A 19,064-nucleotide genomic window follows, 5' to 3' on the forward strand; every position below is an offset into this window, starting at 1 on the left:
CATGCATTTAATAGACAAATAATTGGTAATAGAAATTTAAATTGTTCCTCTGGAAGGAAGGGGAGGAACAAAGGGCACACCCCGTTCATTCCACTCAAGCTATCTCCTTTACCAGGCCACAGGGCTCCCCTATCCTGGGTTTAAGGCACTGCGTTCTGTGTGAATTCCAAAACTGGGCTCCCTGCGGCTCTCCCCCTATGCACATATGGTCCATGGCAGCCCCATCACCTGGGCCGCTGCAGAAGGCTGCACAGTTCAGCCCTGCTTGAAGGCACCTGCCCCGGGATGCTGGAGGACATACCAGGTCCTGTACCCCTTCTGAGGGATGCCCTTTGCAGTTCCACAAAAGCACCCCCATCTCCACCAGCTGGTAACGTGCCAAAGACCTCCTCACGTAGAACATTAGACTGGAAAACTGTCCCACAATTTAGTCATAAGGTCCAGAAAACTAGCAAGTTTATAATGTAAGGATAGGAGACATCTCTTTTGGAAAATGGCCTGGCCTGTGATGAATCCACATCTAGATGGGCTTACGTTGGTGGAAGGGCTGAGTGAGTGATAGGGTGAAGATCAGAGCCTGTTAGTTACAGCAGACCTTGAATAGCTGTGGTACACAGAGGAGTGACTCTGAGGGTTTGGTCACTTGCACCAGGAGGAACGACCACCAGGCCCCACCTGAGTGGCCTGGGATCTGTAAGCAGTGACAGGCCTGGTCCTCATACTGTCACAGTCAACAACCCAGGAATCTGAGCAGAATCTGGGTCCATAAACCCAACCCGCATAGACTTGCCTGCTGTCGCCATGCCATTCTCTCCGTCGGCCTCTGTTCCGGCCTCCTCAGCCTGCCACCGGCTACCTCAGCTACCTCTCATCTGGGCTTCTGCGTGTGACTCAGGTTGCACCAGGCATCTGCACGTGAGGAGCAGTTGCACAGTGGGTTGTGCTTTGCTGCAGCTCGGGAGGGACTTGGGTTTTCCTGGAAAGATTCCACTTGTTGTAAAGATGTTGGGAGAAAGCTGAGCAGCTGAGTCAGCAGAACTGTGGTTTCCTGGCTGGGACCTGAGGCACAGTGGTGTGTTCTGAGCACTCGGTGGAGCCTGTGGGGTCTCCATTCTTGTGCCAGAGTAGGTGCTGGGAGTCCACTCAGACGATCTCTTAGCACTCTGTCAGCTCCCTTTCTGCTTAAAAGAGTGGTACTGACTTCCTTTGTATACAGCTGATTCCTGACAGACCCGGCCCCTCTGACCAGGTCAGGCAGCTATGTTACTGGAGATATGTTTCTGAATCAAGTTCCTGGACCCCCTGAGGAGATCCTGACTTGGCATGGCTGAAGTTCATTGTTGGGAACCTCTCTGGGGACTCAGGCACACTCTGCACAGGCAATCCCTGCTTTAGATGCTACCAGAGTGACACATCACTGATGTGTGGAGACCCTGGGGAATTCAAATTCCAAGTCCTTGTTGCCTCATTAACCCAGTAAAGCAGAACCAGCAAGGAGAATGGGGATGTGTTGGTCCAGATGACTCAAAAACCTGCCAATGACTCGAAAACCTCACTCAAGTCTTTCAGAGAAGTTTCTCTGGACTTGTTGATGGGAAATCATCAAGCCTCTCACCCAACCTGACCCGCTGCTATTACCACATTCAGATCAGGGGCAAGACAGTCTTGGGCAGGGCCAGCACAAAGAATAAAGGATGAAGGAGTGCCAGGGCCAGTGCCCCTTTCTGAGAAGTAGCCAGCACCCTCTTGTCACCCCTTCCTCTGGCACACACAGCGTCCCCGACCCTGAACTTGGAAGGTGCTCCAAGGCCCAGAGCGCCCATTAAACATTCTGCTTCCTGCTCATCGTTGTTCCACGGTCACAGCAGGACTCCCCAACCCTTGGCCCCGCCTTCTTCTGCAGCTGACCCTTGTCCTGCTTCAAGGCCACCTAGAGCCAGCTGGCACTGAGAAGCCTTCTCCTCCCCAGCTGATGTTAGACTGTGTGTCTGCTTAAGCAGGAAGTGGGGACAGACAGTGGGAACACAGGGTCCTGGTCACTAAAGGGCTATTGTCTGCACACAGCAGAGTTTACTCTCTACACACACCTCCAGGAACCACGAGGAACCCCCAGGCATCTGGCCTGTCACCAAATTAGTGCTGCCAAGCAGGAGGGGTCCCGTTTACAGAGTCACCTCCTCCCTCTCAGATTCCTCAGTGCACTGGCTAAAGCCAATCAAAGTTGAACTCTAACCCCATTTCTGACCTTTCCAGCTGGGTAAGCCTTGAGGAGCCCAGAAGCTCAATGGGCATCAGGTCCTGGGCTTTAAAACCAAGTATGAGCATGAATGTGAGCTACAAGCATCAGCTACAAGCAACTGCCTAGTCAGCCAGGGACTGCCCCCAGATAGCAGGGTCAGGTATGACTCCTGGAGGACAGAGGGCTGGGACACCCCATTCCCATTCCCAGCCTGGTATGCAGGATGGTAACCAACAACTTTCCCAGGAGCTGTTGCTGGTGCCCTTTGTTCCAGGTAGGCAGTGGACAGATGAGTCCAGCCTGGCTGGCGCTGGGGGCTGGATGTGGGCTGAGCACAGGAAGGGGCTTCCCAGGGCACACACATATGCCACCCTCGCACTAGGACCTCTTCTCAGCCCTGCCCAAGACTGGATGCCTAGATGTCAGCACTGCATGGGCTGCCCTGCTGGGGACTGCCATGCACAGTGGCACACATGCCTACCATAGCTGTGTATAGATTTTTAAACTCTGCATCAGACAGTGGGTCTAACCTCACAGCGACACTTTCCTTCTGTGTCCACCAAGCAAGGGAGAAAGAAATGGACACTTGTGGGGAGAGGGGACAGGAATGAAGATGCACTTCCCCCAAGCTGGGGCCCGATGTGCACATCTGGACGGGTGGGGAGGTTCAACCACATCCCTCTGTGCCCACAGTGCTGCCCGGATGAGAACCAACATGGGGCAGGGCAGCATGACACCAAGCGCTACGCACAGTGAACCTATGAGTCAGGCTTATCCCAAAGTCTTGAGTCTTCCGAAGCAGGAAGGAAGAAAACAGGAACAATAACGCCTAGTCCTAGAAGACTCCCCACCAAGCTGTGGCAGGAAATCTTGTCCCCACTCCTGAGGCAAAGAGCTCCTCCCCAGCCCCACCCTTCAGGCACCAGCTACCCTCCCCCAGTCCCACCCCAGGTGTGCACTGTGCCCTTACCAGGCCTTGCCCTGCCACCTCCCACAACCCACCCATTCCCCAACAGCCCCTGCATGCAGAAGAGGGTCCACAAAAACAGAGATCCAGCTCAAAGGCAGGTGTCCGCTTACGCGTACGGACAGGCGTAATTTAGAAGTAAATTTCTGCAAGCGTTTGCCCCCAGAAACCCCATCAAGGAGGTTTCCCTGGCCATGGACACTCTCAGAGTGGATCATTCCTGCTGCAGTCTCAAGATCTGGCTGTTCTAAAATACGAAATTCCAAGAGACTTAGCTAATCCAAAAGAAGGACAAGAACAATAAGAAATCATGTATAGAAAGATGCAAAACACTTCCCAGTTTCAACATCTGGATCCAAAGTCTTAAGGAAATGTAAGCGCACAATCCAGGGGACCCAGGGTTTCCACCAGTTCCTGGCAGCCGGCGTGCACATTCCTGACCAAGTTTTGCAATCACAGTTACTCAGAGGTCAGCCGGGGAAAGGGTGTACTCAGGGTACCTCCCTCCTCTTAGTCAGGGAAGCCAGGACACTGCACATAAGCCAAGGGCCTGGGCCTCTCCTCCCCCAACTCAGGGGAGCCCATGGAGCAAACTGACTTTGCCCTGCCTGACAAATGACCCTTGCCATGGGAAACCTCACAGATCATGGGGCTATTTTACTCCAAAGCACCCTGCCCATCAACCTCATTAGGCCCATTAAGGATCCTTCCTTTCAACTGCCCTTTTTATTTTAATAAAGGAGTTTGCTCATTAAAGTAATTAATTTGGGGCCAAGGAGAAGAGCAAGTAATAAGGGTCAGGCCCGCAAGAGGGAGAGGGGCTGCTTTTTAGCTGACTGGAGATTGTTCTCCGGAGCTCAAGTCCCTGCTCTGAAAACACCACCGTAACAGCTCCCAGCCCCAGCAGCCACAGAGCAGCCCCATGCCCTTCCCTCCACAAATCCCAAATCCTCATCTTCCTAGACCCTATTCTAGACTTTCATCACCTAGGTGCTGCTCCACACTTGGCCATCCCACAGAGGAGAAGCAAGTTTTCATTTTGCAGATGAGGAAACAGTAACACTCAGTGCCTGGCCCCAGCATGCCCCGAAGAAAGCCGGCCCCTCTATGCCCACCCAGGGCTTCTGAGGCAGGCAGGATAGAAGGAGGCCTGACATCCCTTCTGCTCCTCTGGACAGGGCTTCCTCACGGTGCACACCGTCCACCAGAAAGAAAATGGAACAGCCACAGAGATCGGCCCCTCCAGGGGCTTGACCCATAGTGAAAACTATACTCAGTTCATGCTGTAGGCACATTTAAGACAACACGGGCCCTTTATGGTGTGGCCTGTGCGTATCCGGCTCTGTTGTGCTGTGCTGGTTGTGATTACCGCACTGACCTAGGCCTGCTACTGCTGGAATGGTGCTCCTCTCATCTGGTCCTTTATTCTTTAGCTGGGGACATGGTAGAGTGACAGGCCTCAAGGTCACAGGACTCAAATTTGGTCTTTGCCTTAAGTTCTGAGCTCAAGTTCAAGTTCAGACCTGTGTTCGGAGCATTCAGACACAAGATGAGCTGAGCCTTGGTAACTACTCAGAGGAAGACCCCCACAGCCTGCTGTCACCTGTGTTTCATGACACCCACATACAATCCAGAGGCTGAGACCAGCCACGGGGCTTCCATCTGCTCCACTCCACGTCCTGTGTCCATCCCCAGCTTGGAAATCCCTAGCCCAAACCTCCAGGCTCCAGACAGCAGTCTAGAAGCCTAAGAATCTACCCAGCACCCCACCATCAACTTCTGAGGACAGGGATTTGTGTTTTGTCCACATCCTCATCCCCAAGGGCCTCTCGAATCTGTCTACTTGAACTAGAGTTGAAGGACAATGTTCTACAAAGACACTGTGCTGGAAAAGCACATATGGACTGTTGGAAGGAGCTGCACCCAAGATGCTATCCGGCCACACAGCTTTGGGGAGCCACCCAAGTTATCTGTCCCTGCCTGGCCTCTGCAGCTACTGCCCACGGAGGCCTCAGGGGAGCAGGAGGGCTTGTAGTCTGCTTGTTTCCTAGGACAGAACAGCTTTCTCAGGCCGGCTCTGAACATAAATAACTTCTCTGGGCAGCAGTAGGCTAAAATTGGGCTGGGGCAGACCTCTGCCCCTGCTTCCAGGCTAGGGATTCAGGCTGCCCTCTGCCCGGCAGAGTCATGGCTGTTGATGCCTCCTCCTCCCAGAGCCCCATGGCCAGCTCAGGGCCCACCTGTACTGTGGAGTGCGCTCCTGCAGCTTCCTGGCCCATCTGGCAGGGCACTCCTTGGTACCGGTGCCAACAGATGTCACAGAGGGAAGGAACCGGTGGGGCAGGCGAGGACATGGGGCTTCCCCAGGGTTCCCAAAGCCTATCCTGCCAGGCCTCCCCTGCCCAAGGGAGATGAGGTTAGAAATATGTGCCAGTCATCAGAATAGTGGAGTCCACCCACAGACAACGCAGGGCACATGTCCCAGAACAGGTGGCAGGGCCCTAATTGCCACCTGAGAGAGTGTTTCCAGGATGGATCCCGAACACAATGAGCACGTTACAGAAATGCGCCTGGAAAATGAGCAAGCCAAAAATGTATGTGTGTGAGTGCACAACCATGTGCGTGCGTGTGTGTGCATGTGTGCCTGCCCAGACATGGGGTGAGCAGTGGAGATTCTGGTGAGCAGGATGGAGGTGTCACTAGGGTCGCTGGGCGGGAGCTGTTGGTCCCCATGACAAGCTCTACAACGATGCTCCAGGAACATGCCTCCTCAGAAACATTCTGCAGCCCTAGGAGGGAAAGGAGATCCACTCCCCTCTTTACCTCTAAGATAAGACTTTGATAACCTATTTGGGAAAAAAATCAGAACAGTGATTGCTTGGGGTGGGTAGGGATAGTGACTGAGAAGGGGCATGGGAACCCTCTGGGACAGGGTCATTACTCTGTATCTCAATAAGGATTTGAATTACACAGGTATACACATTGATCAAAACTGAGCTAATGTATACTTGTGCATTTTATGGCATATAAATTTCACATAAAAAGAGAGAAAATAAACACACAATGAACTCCAGTTAATGCTATGCTGCTGAAATGCATCTAAAACATAAGATGGACCAACCCCAGAGGGATGGATACACAAATCACATGGGATAAAAACTAGCTTTGTAAAACTCCAGGGGTAGAAACTGGGTGCTAGGTACACAGTAGTTGTACTGCTTGAAATTCTTCAAATTATGAAATTTTTCATAATAAAGTGTTAGAAATAACAATAACAAAATTAATTCCTATCTAATCAGGTTGTGGTATTTAAATAAAGTAACTCAGGTCTGATGCTTAAAACAGTTCTGGAACCCAGAAAGTACTGGAAAAAAATACTGGGAAAATGATAATCATCATTTTTATTTAGTCCTGTTGCTTCCACCTCCAACACATTCCATCGCATCCCTGTGCCTACAGCTAGGATCACTTCGGTTATAATGATCACGCCATTCTACAGATGGGGACAGATGGAGGAATGACAGGGCTGGCCAAGATCACCACGCCAGCAGAAGGTGGCCTCAACTGCAGACTGCAGAGTCCTCCATTCCAGAGCAAAGGCCATAGTACTTGCCCCAAGGGTGGGTCCGTGGGTCCTGCACTTGCTGACCTTCCACATTTTTTTTTTAAAGACTTTATTTATTTACTGGAGAGAGAGAGAGAAGGATAAAGAGCACACAAGCAGGGGGAGCGTCAGAGAGAAAGGGAGAAGCAGACTCCTGCTTCTGGCTGAGCAGACAGCCCAACTTGGGGCTCCATCCTAGGACCCCGGGATCATGACTGGAGCCAAAGGCCAATAGATGCCTAACCCACTGAGCCACCAGACACCACAGAGGAGAAGACATGCCCCCTTCTGTGCCTGAGGTCATGGTGGGGGAAGAGTCAGCAGGGGCCACCCCCAACCTCCAAATGGACACATGGGTGTGGTCCCCAGCACACCAGGCTCTGAAAACCACAGCCCCACGGCGTTTCTAGAAAGGGCTCAGGCTCCAAGTCTGGAACCTGGTCTTTGGGCCAACAAAGGCATCTTATCTTGGCTATCGCCACCACATGAGACTCTGGGGCAGGAAAGCACTTTCTGTTAGTGGTGGTTTATATGCTGCAGGACATTCAGCACTGGCTTAGGTGACTCTCCTCTGAGCAGGCAGAAAGGAAATTTCATGTCAAAAACCTAAGATGACCAGGAGAATAATTAACCTGGGGCTGCCAAAAATTAGCTCTGATCACAGACAACCCATACACACACACCTCTTCTTCCTCAAATAGCGACTAGAAGCAGTCTTCAGGCACTCAGCCCAGCTACGGTTTGTAAAATCATTCCAGGCTAAGTCTGCTTATTTTTAAAGAGAGAATAATAAATGCCTTGCCTATACTCAGAAGCATGCCTGGGGCTGCTGTGGAACAAAGGAACAAAAGCCCTTCTGGGTTTTCACACACCAGTGCATTTCTTGCCCATCCCCCGTGGCTTGCACGCAACCACACATCTCAGCAGGCCAATTCAAGCCCAGCCATCGGACCACCCAAAACCACTAATTCAGTGTGCACATGGGGGATCTCCAGCCAAGGGGGTGTCCCGGGGGTCCAGGCACATCTGAGACAGTGACAGAAGGAAAACAGTCCATCCCTGAATCAGCTTATTTCCAGCATCCAGGAGGTAAGCCCATCTACCCCCACCCACAGAGTCTTCGTATTTCACTAAAGAATTAAACATAAATCTAGTAGGGCCAATAACAATAATGAATGGTGAAGCCGGTTTGGTTGTTAGAGCTGTACTCCCCAAACTCAAGTGTGCACAGGGGCCTGGGCATTGCCTCAGTTGTTGGCCCAGTTGTTGGGCCCTGGGCCCTGGGCCCTGGACCCAAGGCTCCCAGGGCCAATGCTCCTGGTTGGTGGGCTACATGGGGGCAAGAGGCTTATCTGCACAGGCTGGTAGGGAGATAGGTCAGCAAACAACACAGACACTAGAAAAGGGGATGATAGCTGAGGGTTGTTGATGTGGGAGGTAGGCAAGGTGGTGCCCACAGGGAGTTGCAGCAGAGTAACAGACATCTTTTTGCTGCATCCAATGTCAACTTGAGTCCAGTTTTACCAGGTTTGGTGGATTTGGTCTGTGATAAAACCTGAGTCTGAGAAACAAACAAACCTAGGGGTGCCCAATGGCCCCCAAATCACCAAGCAGGGGAGTCACTGCTGCTCTCAGGCCCCCTGCTTCCCTATAGGGAACCCTACCACGACCCCCTTCATTCCCACTGCCCCATCCACATGCACCTTCTCTCTGTTCCCAGAACACCTACACTTCTTCACGGTCTTGGATGGGCCTGGAAATTCTTCCTCCAATCTTGGCTGTTCTTTCTTGGCAACAAGACCCCAGCTCTGATATCACCTCCTCAGAGAGGACTTCCGTGACTATTCAGTCTAAAGCGACCACCCAGTCACACCCTACCATGCATTTGGGGACTGTTTGTTACTATGACATACCCTAGCTTGTACTGACTGATGCAGTGGCCCTCAGTGAAACCTGTGGAATGACTGGACAAGAAAAGTTATAAGCTGCCCACCAGGAGAAAGAGCATGACTTGACTGCAGGGGAAGGGTGGTATTGGTGAAAAAGGACATACAACTCAGGTTGACAGTGGGTCTGAGATAGCATCATAAAGGCAAGTTTAGGCTTAAACAAAGGGGGTTTTACCCCCAGGGAAGGGGAAGCACTGGCTTGTAGGGACAAACCAAAGAGACCCCTGAGCAAGGCAGTCCCAGCAAGAGGGAGTTACTAGATGCTGGGCTCTTTCAAACCCCAACATGCACACAACATCCAGAAAAGTGCTTGACACATGGAATGTGTGGAGAACTTACCTAAAGAATCCAAGATAAATGTCAGGAGGACCCTCCCCCCTTTAAATGGCTTGATCTTATTTATGGTCCCCCTCTCAGAGTGCTGGGAGAAAGAGGCTGAGTGGGCTCATTTGTTTATTCCGGCATGTATTTTACTCACTTTGTACTCATGTTTACTGTCCTGGGACCAGAGAACATTTCCAAAGCTGAAACATAGCCCTTGAAACAAAGATGACCTCCGCCTAGAACAAGACAGAAGCACCTGGGACTGTGCCAAAAGCCTCCCATGCCTTGAACATTCATCATATTTGTGTCCAAAGACCAGATCCTTCTGTGGGAACCCAAAGGCACCAAGTGCCAAGGTGAAGGGCAACCCTCCTCCAAGCTGGGCAGTCTTGCTCCTGGTAACAGCCCAGCAGAGACGTTTGGTGCTGGTGTCTACCACAAACAAAGAAGTAAAGGGCCAGGAGACCCTGCTGGGCACTGAGATGCCGTCAGGGGACACACAGTACCTGTACGTGATCCTCACTTCGGTTCCAGGCTCATCCCGCTCCCAGATCAAAGCGACGCTCTCCGGGGACTTCTGAACATGCTGATCCAAGCAATTGACTGCACAAAAATAGGTTTTTCAGATGTTACACTGGGTTCTTTTGAAGTTGGATAAGGGGAGGGTTTGGTTTGCCATGGCTTGTGCTGCTTTCCACTGAGGTGGACCCTATGTTCCTCAAAGGCAAGGGATCTACTCTTTGCAAGGAGAACTATTGTCAGAGCCTGCATGGAGCACTGGGTGTGGTGCAAAAACAATGAATACTGTTACGCTGAAAATAAATTAAAAAAATTTAAAAACAAAACAAAACAAAACAAGACAACCAGTACACAAATAGCATCTCACAGGTGCAGGGTGATCCCCTGTGAATACCTGAAGCAGGTGCTTCGCCCCTGTGGTCCCAACCCTGGCCACATGTGGGCGTCACCCAGGACACCCCCAGGGACCCTGACCCAGTTGACCTTGTGGTTTTCAAGGCTCCTTGGGTGGTTCTAACATGCAGCTGGGACGGAGTGCTGTAACCTGAGATGCTAAAAAGAAGGCTTAATGCAAACAGCCTGACCCTGATTCAGCACACAGTTCATGCGGCAGTCTCTCGAGTCTGCTGGAGGTGTAATCCAGGGCAAGGATTCATATTGCCTCTCAGATAACTGGCCAGCACCCTACAAACCAGCCTCTGCTCCAACAAGTGATGAAATGATAGGGAAATGCCGTGCTGGTTTTCCGGAAGACTCTGCTTCCTGCCCCCTCTATTACCCAAGCTCAGATCACATGACTGCCTGCAAAAACAGGTTAGTGCTGACAATTTGCTGTAAACCTGAAGATTAGTAGGATCGGGTAATTTGCTAACATCCTGCTCATTACTCTCGATTTCAAAGTGAGCTTCGATCTGGCAGGTTCATTTAGTGCCCCTTCCTATCAGCCTTCGCAGACAGATTTCATTACTCACTTCCCCTTCAGCAGAAGAAACAATGATGGCAAGTAGCTTCTGGACCCAGCAGTCATCTGCCCACCTAGTCTTCAGGGTCACCCCCAATGTCCAGATATACAAATTATTTCTTTCTTTTTTTTTTTTATTTGAATACAGTTACTTATCTTCTCCAATCTCCTCCCATACAAATGGGAGAAGCATTATCTACCATGTCTAATCACAGGATTACAATAGGAATCCAATAAAAGACCAATGTTGAAGTGCTATTGTACGAATGCAGGGTGCTGTTATCAACTGATAATACCATGCAATGAGCTACAGGAACTCCAATAATATTTCTTGATGGAGTAACTGTCCTGACAAAAGTTATGGGAAACCATACCCCTAAAAGATCATATGATTCTCATAATCCTTGAGAGGGTGAACCCCCATGAAAATATTTATATACTTTAGCTGTTGTATGCAAATAACATTTTTTCAGTCAGGCTATCTTATCTATCATTTACCCTTATAATAAAAAAATTACATTTGAGAGCATTTGGGTGGCTCAGTCAGTTAAGTATCTGCCTTGGGCTCAGGTCATGATCTCACGGTCCTGGGATTCAACCCCCTATTGGGCTCTCTTCTCAGCAGGGAGCCTGCTTCTCTCTCTGCCTCTGCTCCCACCGCTGCTTATGCTCTCTCTTTCTCAAATAAATATATAAAATATTTTAAAAATTTATTTGAACTTTCTGGATCCTCACAGATATATGTTATACTTCAAAGATAGATATCATCAGGAAGAACTATTAATACTAATATTACTTATTGATACCAGAAAGTTCTTTGAATTACTAGAAAAACAGAAGAGAAGAAATGCCATAAAAACGGAAGATAGAGGGGCGCCTGGGTGGCTCAGTGGGTTAAGCCTCTGCCTTCGGCTCAGGTCACGATCTCAGGCTCCTGTGATCAAGCCCCACATCAGGCTCTCTGCTCAGCAGAGAGCTTGCTTCCCCTTCTCTCTCTGCCTACCTACTGTGATCTCTCTCTCTCCGTCAAATAAATAAATAAAATCTTTAAAAAAAAAAATAGAAGATAGAAAATACAAGAAGTCAAACTGAGGGGGAGGTTGGTGGCAAAACCTGGATTTACACAATAAACCTGATGTGTATGTGTCAATCAGTCCAAAATTTAGAAATCATGAGTTTTCACACTAAAACCACTGATTTCTGGCCTCTCTTGAGCAACCAGCAGATGAGGCCACACCCTATCTGGAAGTTGAAGCAGTGAGCACTCCCCAGTAGGGCCAGGCCCTTTCTCCCTCCCACCCGGTACCACTTCTGGACTCCCACCACGAGCCCACCAGCCCCAACACCCCGTCCTACTGCCTGGCCCTGGAGGACCTAAGGGATGGACTAAGAAGAGATGACCCTAGGCAGGTCACAACAAGCCTAGAAATGCCCAGCTGAGAACCCACACACTGAGTTACAGCTGTGCCCTGCATGGGGGTGGTTGGTCCAACTGGAAGAGGGTGCTGTTCCCACCTGCGCACAAATGCTCGTTGGCCCATGGCTGCTTCATGCATCACAGGTGAGCTGATTACACCTGCTTCTACCTAAGAAGCCTGCTCTAAAATTTCTCCCACTCTGAGTTTGACTCTTTGAGTCACCCTGAAAAGTGGGCAGCCCAGGGGTAGCCTGGAAAACAGTTTCCAGGTGCTCTGGGTTGTACAGTGACCTGCCTAATGCCACAGCCAGAGAGCAGCAGGAAGGGCTTCCAATCACACATGACACCTCTCTGCACGGTCTGTTCCCATGGCAGCCAGGGCACCAGGACATACTCCTTACTCAATGAATGACAGCCCAGCTTTGAGCCAAGACCCTCACAGCCTTGGACCCCAGCAAGGCATCCTCCACCTGGTTTACACCAAACAGGAAGGCAGTGTCCACAGGATGGACATTGGGTATCCAGGGTATAGATGGGTGGTCAATGAGACAAGCCATGTATCTGTCTTTCTGGAGCTGATGGATGGCAGGAATCCAGGCAGGTCAGCATGAAGCCCAAGGTACAGTGTCCCCTACATGCCTCACTGCCCCTCCCCACCCCAGTCCAGAACATAGAAGTTCTCAACAAGCAGCTGCTAAGGCTCCATGTGATCTACCTCCTCCCACCAATCATGTTGAGTCTAGTGAGCACCTTCCTCCCTCAGGGCCTCTAGACTGTTTCTCTGTGCCTGGGGGACGCTGTCCTACTGTCCACACTGCTTGCCCTTCACCTGGTGTCCACACTCCTACAGGTCTGGCCTACAGATTCCCACTCTCACTGAGCACTTCACATCCCATGGACCTCATGCTTCCCTCTAACTTTTCCCGAGATGGCACTTGTAGCCCCTGTGTGGACAGGGATCCAATATCCTGTCCATCTTTGTATGTGTGCAGCCGAACACAGAGCACAGAGCAGAGAAGAACCACAGCTCTGAATAATGGAGGGACCATTTAAGTCCTCAAGCTGGAGGGCAACACTGGAGTCTAAATGACACCATGCTGGCTCCCTGCCTGAGGAGGGAACAGATCTCTTCTTGTCTTAGTGGTTTTATCTCTCAAGGTTTCTTTCTAGTCTAAATTAGCACTTCTGAATCCCCCAGAATCCTCAGAGGGCTTATTAGCCAGAGATGGTGAGGTCCTGCCCTGAGTCTCTGAATGAGCAGGTCTGGGTGGGCATGCGCATCTCCACCTCTAGTAAGATCCCAGGTGCTGCTACAACTGCCGTCCTGGACCCACTCCAGCAGACACACACGTAGGCTTACAACTACATACATTCTGTTCCAGATTTGGGGCAGGGTGAGGGGACCTTCTTCTTCCTTTGGGGACAAGAGTAATTAAAGACTTTCTGTAAGACATCTGGACAAACCTTTGCTGGATGGTGGCCTGGAGTCATAGGGAAAACCCGCGCACTGGAGTCTGGACCCTGTCCAACCACTTGCTAACCACAGATGGTGCACTGCTTATCTAATTTAAATCTCACTTTCCTCATTTGTTGTGGGAGCGATGGCTACAGACTCAGAGATGTGGTAGGAATTAGATGCTTTGTGGGTTTCCTGCATGAGGTCAGATGGGAATAAAAACACCCTCTACAGGGGCGCCTGGGTGGCTCAGTGGTTAAAGCCTCTGCCTTCGGCTCGGGTCATGATCCCAGGGTCCTAGGATCGAGCCTCACATCAGGCTCTCTGCTCAGCGGGGAGCCTGCCTCCTCCTCCTCTCTCTCTCTGCCTGCCTCTCGGCCTACTTGTGATCTGTCTGTCAAATAAATAAAAATCTTAAAAAAAAACTAAAAAAACAAAAAAACACCCTCTACAGCTACCGCGGACAATGCTCAGATGACACCAGGATATTCACAAAGCTCCATGCAGGGCCTGGGGTGACAGTAGCCCTAAGATGCTGTGTGTGTGCTGGCTTTTAACACATGGGCATGTTTCCTGCTGTTGCCTCAATTGCAGGGAGGAAAAGAAAGAAGGGAGGGTAGGTGGAAGAAGGAAATTCTTCCTTCTCCACATCGGAAAACAAAGCCTCCACCTAAAGAACTGGGCAGTGGGACAAGAAAATTCCATTTCCAAGAACAAGCAGTTAAGGACCTAGTGTGATTTTTAAGGCTCAGCTCAAACCCCACCTCCTACTCCAAGTCTTTTCCAATTTCCCAACACACAGTGACCTCTTGATCTCTGTCATTTTCACACCATTTTTAATGCTTACTTACCTACCCAGAAGTCACCACTCTGGGACACAATGCTAGTTTTGCTAGATCCTCCCCTATCTGGGTCACAAGTCCCTGAGGACAGGGACCATGTCCCTAACATTCCTTTATCATGGGTTTGGGGTAGAAGGGATGCTATCAGAATCCTCCCCTTAGCATCTATAAAAACCTTGAGCAAGTGACCCCTGTGTGAGGTCACTTGCTTAATGATTTGCGGTTCCCCTCCTCGGAAGAATGCAGGCTCTGTGGCATTGGGCATCTTCCATACTGTTCATCACCATACATGAATTGGAGCCTTCGTTTCCATATCTGTACAATGGGACCACAAACCACTTCACATCGGGATCAGGAGGATGAAGTGATATGAGGCTCCATCATGTTCCTAAGAACAGGTGTGCACCTGGGCCTAACACAATTCTGCAAAAAGAAGTTAGGCAAATGTCTGTTGGTGGTTCATGTGTTCTGATCTTTTTTTTTTTTTAGATTTTATTTTATTTGCGAGAGAGAGAGAGAAAACGAGTGGGGGGAGGGGCAGAAGGGCAAGCAGACTCCCTACTGAGTATAGAGGCAGGAACACCAAGCAGCACTTGATCCCAGGACCCTGAGATTAGGACCTGAGCTGAAATCAAGAGTCAGATGCTTAATTGACCGAGCCACCCTGAGTTTTGTTTTTTTTTTAAAAGATTACAATAGGATTATCATTTCCATTATAAAGATGGCACACACTTATCTAGGAATTTTCAGGAACTATTGTCAGTTGTTTAAATACATCTCTTCCCCTCCCCAACTTTAAGTGAACCCACACAGGGAAATTCAATTTTATTCAAAAGAAATGAGGGAGTTAATATTCACAAAAGGATTCACAATGGGCTTTCTTTAAATAGAAAATCTCCCTGGCACATTTAAAGAAATTACATCAGTCTCAAATTGTATTTGCCAACTTTCCAGAAGCATCTGCTATTTAAAGTAAGTCGTGCATCTGACAAGTGGGAAGAATTCAGTCTCTTCAGGGGGACCCTCCTCCTAAGACCAAGGGTTACACTTTCATTTAGACTTCCCTGAAAGACTTTAGAAAAGTTTCTTCAGTCACTGAGAGAAAAATGAGGCACAGAAATGTAGCATCTTGCCACTCTCAGTGTGTCTGCCTTCTGGATTATGGAAGGTACAATCAGAAAGAGGAGGGAAGTACAGCAAAATGGTTTCCATACCTTCAACTCATGCTCCAAAAAGCATCCAGAAATCTCTGCGCTCAATGGTCAATTAAAAATAGTTTTTCTACACCCTTGCTTTAAGGTAAGAAAACCCATTTTTTTTAATCTGACTCAGAATTTGGTCTTTAGGAAAAAAGAATTTAGGGGTGCCTGGGTGGCTCAGTTAGTTAAACATCTGCCTTCTGATCAGGTGATGATCCTAGGGTCCTGGGATTACTAGAGTCAGGCTCAGTGGGGAGTCTGCTTCTCCCTCTGCCCCTCCCCCCACTCATGTGCATGCTCTCTCTCTCAAATAAATAAAATCTTAAAAAGAGAGAGAAAATAGAATTTAATTGTGTGTTTTGAAAGCAACACATGTCATTACCCTCTAGTTCTGCATTCTCAACTTTCTGACATCCTGAGCTCATGGACAACAAAGCACAAACTTTTACCCATTGAGCCCTGTGAAAGACAGCCGAATTTCTGATTGGTAAGAACACTTTCTAGATACTAACCTTTTATCAGCTATGTCATTTGCAAATATCAGAGGTGAGGTGCGTGGTGGGATGGGTGAAATAGGTGACAGAGATTAAGAGTACATTTATCTTGATGAGCACTGAGTAATGTATAGAATTGTTGAATGACACTATATTATACACCTGAAACTAATATAACACATATGTTAACTGTATAGGAATTAAAATAAAAAACCTAATTTTTTTAAAGATTTTTTTTTAATTATTATTTATTTATTTGACAACAGAGATCACCAGTAGGCAGAGAGGCAGTCAGAGAGAGAGAGAGGAGAAGCAGGCTCCCCGCTGAGCAGAGAGCCTGATGCGGGGCTCCATCCCAGGACCCTGGGATCATGACCTGAGCTGAAGGCAAAGGCTTTAACCCACTGGGCCACCTAGGTGCCCCAAGAAACCTAATTAAAAAAAAAAAAAAAAAGTATCCTCTTTAGATCTTGGTTTAAAAAAAAAAAAAAAAAAAGAACCTTCAGCAAAGCAGTTTTACATAAATATAAGGGAAGCAACTGTAGGCTCTCTCTACCTGCCCTGCCCAGGTGGCCCCTGACACCATGACCCCACCTGGTGACCTGGCTGTCCCAGAGCCCCAGGATGGACTTTGAGAGCTGTGTTGGCCACCTGCATGCCTTCCCTAGCCTGCTTCCCTCTTATCCAAGACTGATCATATGCAAACCGGTGTAGTCCTGTTCCGAGGAAACAGCACTCTATTAACAATGCTGAAGGCCAACTTCAAGGTCACAGCTTTCCCCATGACTCATTAATAAATAACAAAAGCCAGTGATTGGATGCAAGTAATGCTTTATAAGCATTTTCTCATTTGACACTAACAACAGCCCCAGATGTCCTCGGGTCATACATACACTGCCAGTCAGAAGAAGCTTAGCAGTGTGGCTCTGAGTATTGATCTCAATACTAGTCTCTGAGACCTCCTGTCACCCACGTTCTGTCGCCCAGTGACAAGCCCTGTGTAGGTGCTTCGGGACACAGCTCCAGTTGAGCCCAGTCTACAGCCATCCCAGACTCTGGAGTGAGAAGCAGGGCAGACACAAGAGACGGAGACAGACTTCAGGAGCAGAAAGAAGCCATCCCCTGGTGCTTGCCCATCAGCCCCCGTCCAAAGTCCTGACCCACAGAATCCGGGGGATTAATAAAATGGTTGCTGCTTTATGCCACTAAGCTTAGGGTGGTTGGATATGCAACAATAGTAACTAGAATAGAGTTTGGTTACACCTATCTTTACTTTACACATGAGGAGATGCATGCAAAGTACAGTAAGGGAAAAGCAAGGATTCAAATCTAGGTGTGATTCTAGATACACTCTAGACCATTAAACTGTATGGCATTACCCATATACCATTTTTGTTTGCTTAATGGAGGCATCCCCAGGACACTGATCCCAATCCTATCCATTTTATATATATATATTTTTTTCATCTTCACTGGTATGAGATATATAGGTCAGTGTTCCTCCACCTTGAAAGTGCATCAGAAGCCCCTGGAGGGCTTGTTAAAAACACAGATTCAAGGCCCGGGTGGCTTAGTTGGTTGAGCAACCAACTCTTGATTTGGCTCAGGTCATGACCTCAGGGTCATAGGATCAACCCCTGTGTCAAGCTCCACACTCACTGTGGAGTCTGCTTGTCCCTCTCCTGCTCTCGCTCTCAAATAAATAAAATCTTTAAAACACACACACACACAGAAAGATGGCAGGGCCCCACTCCCAAGGTTTCTGATTTTGACAGTCTAGAATGGGGTGTGAAAACTTGTGTTTCTAAAAAGTTCCCAAATGATTCTAACGCCACTAGCCTGGGGACCACACCTTGAAAACCGCTAGTGTAGATCCTCCTGAAGGAGTAATGTCATTTTTGAGAGCAATACTTCTTCGGAACAAGTCATCATTGTGCTGTCTACAGATCAGGCCAAAACACACCCACCCATTCCACAACGTTTTAAGTGGTTCCCAGGGCAGCTCTGGCCTGGCCTGGCCTTTCTCCATACTCTGAACATACTTTGCAGACACTGGCAAAGGGCAGAGATATTCCTGACAGCTGAGTAGGCAGGCATATGCACTAGAGGTAGGAAGTTGTGAAAAGCTTTCTACACAACAGTTTTCTGAAGTTCAAATGACTACGTAGCCAGAAAGGAGAAATAAGTGAAGAAAAAAGAAGCAGAAGAATTGTTTGCTGAACACACCCAGCCCTGACTGAGTGAGGCTCATGAGGTCCTTGGTGCCTGTCCCATGAGGTCCGTTCCCAATGTCTTATCAAAGAGTGTGAGGTGGCAAGCCACCCAGCAATGTTCACAGTGGCCTCAGGCCTCCGGAAGCTATTCTCCTCCCCTTCAAAGGCACATGCCATCAACCCCGCAATCCTAAGTGTTTGGTTTTCTTTCCATTGGTTCAAGGACACTTGCTGCTGACTCAGTTTTAGAGAAAACAGTTATCTAGTAAGTGACTCACTTCGATTAAACCAGCAAAGTAATATATAATATGAAAAAACATATATCTGGTCCAAAGTTCCCTCAAGTTTCTTTGTTTGAAAGTTAACTGCAACACACTACCCATAATTTTATGGCTATTTCTAAATATAATAAATTAAATTCACTACTACATACTGATCACCAATAAATGCCAGGCTGTTCCATACCTTCTGGCACTGTGTCCTCACAACCAGACTAGCAGGTAGGCATTATTGCCTGCAGTTTATATGAGGGGGGGCACTTAAGTTCAGAGGAGCAGAAAAACTTGGACACTACTTGGTGGAGCTGTGCCACACAACGGATCCTACCTAGAAGTTCAGGTCCAGTCATGGCCTTGCCATGAAGATCTGCATGTCCTTTCCTTAAATACCTCCTAGACGCCAATCAGCTCCATAGTCTGGGACAGCAGGCAGCCCCCCTGACTTGGCATCTGACTGCAAGTCCCATCCTGCCCTGTAAGACCAAACCCAGGCCTAACCTTCCTGGCCATTACCGCCTCCAGTCCCTGGACCTTCTCCCCTTGTGGCATGGGGATACAGTGTACCCCCCTCCCATCCCAAATCTTAAAGAAACACTAGTGGA

At 48.9% G+C, this 19,064-nt stretch overlaps 1 protein-coding gene across 2 annotated transcripts in view; it reads right to left on the bottom strand.

Moving 5' to 3' along the window:
• Positions 1 to 19,064, bottom strand: part of ACSS1 (acyl-CoA synthetase short chain family member 1) — a 61,211-nt gene that overhangs the window by 41,054 nt on the left and 1,093 nt on the right. Inside the window, exon 2 of one of the 2 annotated variants that reach the window (XM_032859349.1) lies at positions 9,590 to 9,686. In XM_032859349.1, coding sequence (XP_032715240.1) covers positions 9,590 to 9,686 — 97 coding nt within the window. Of the gene's footprint in view, positions 1 to 790; positions 836 to 9,589; positions 9,687 to 19,064 lie in introns of those variants that run through there. The other variant, XM_032859350.1, reaches the window with a different exon arrangement.

The sequence above is a fragment of the Lontra canadensis genome, unplaced genomic scaffold (genome assembly GCF_010015895.1).
Source record: "Lontra canadensis isolate GAN:19392208 unplaced genomic scaffold, GSC_riverotter_1.0 scaffold16, whole genome shotgun sequence".
Lineage (NCBI taxonomy): Eukaryota > Metazoa > Chordata > Mammalia > Carnivora > Mustelidae > Lontra > Lontra canadensis.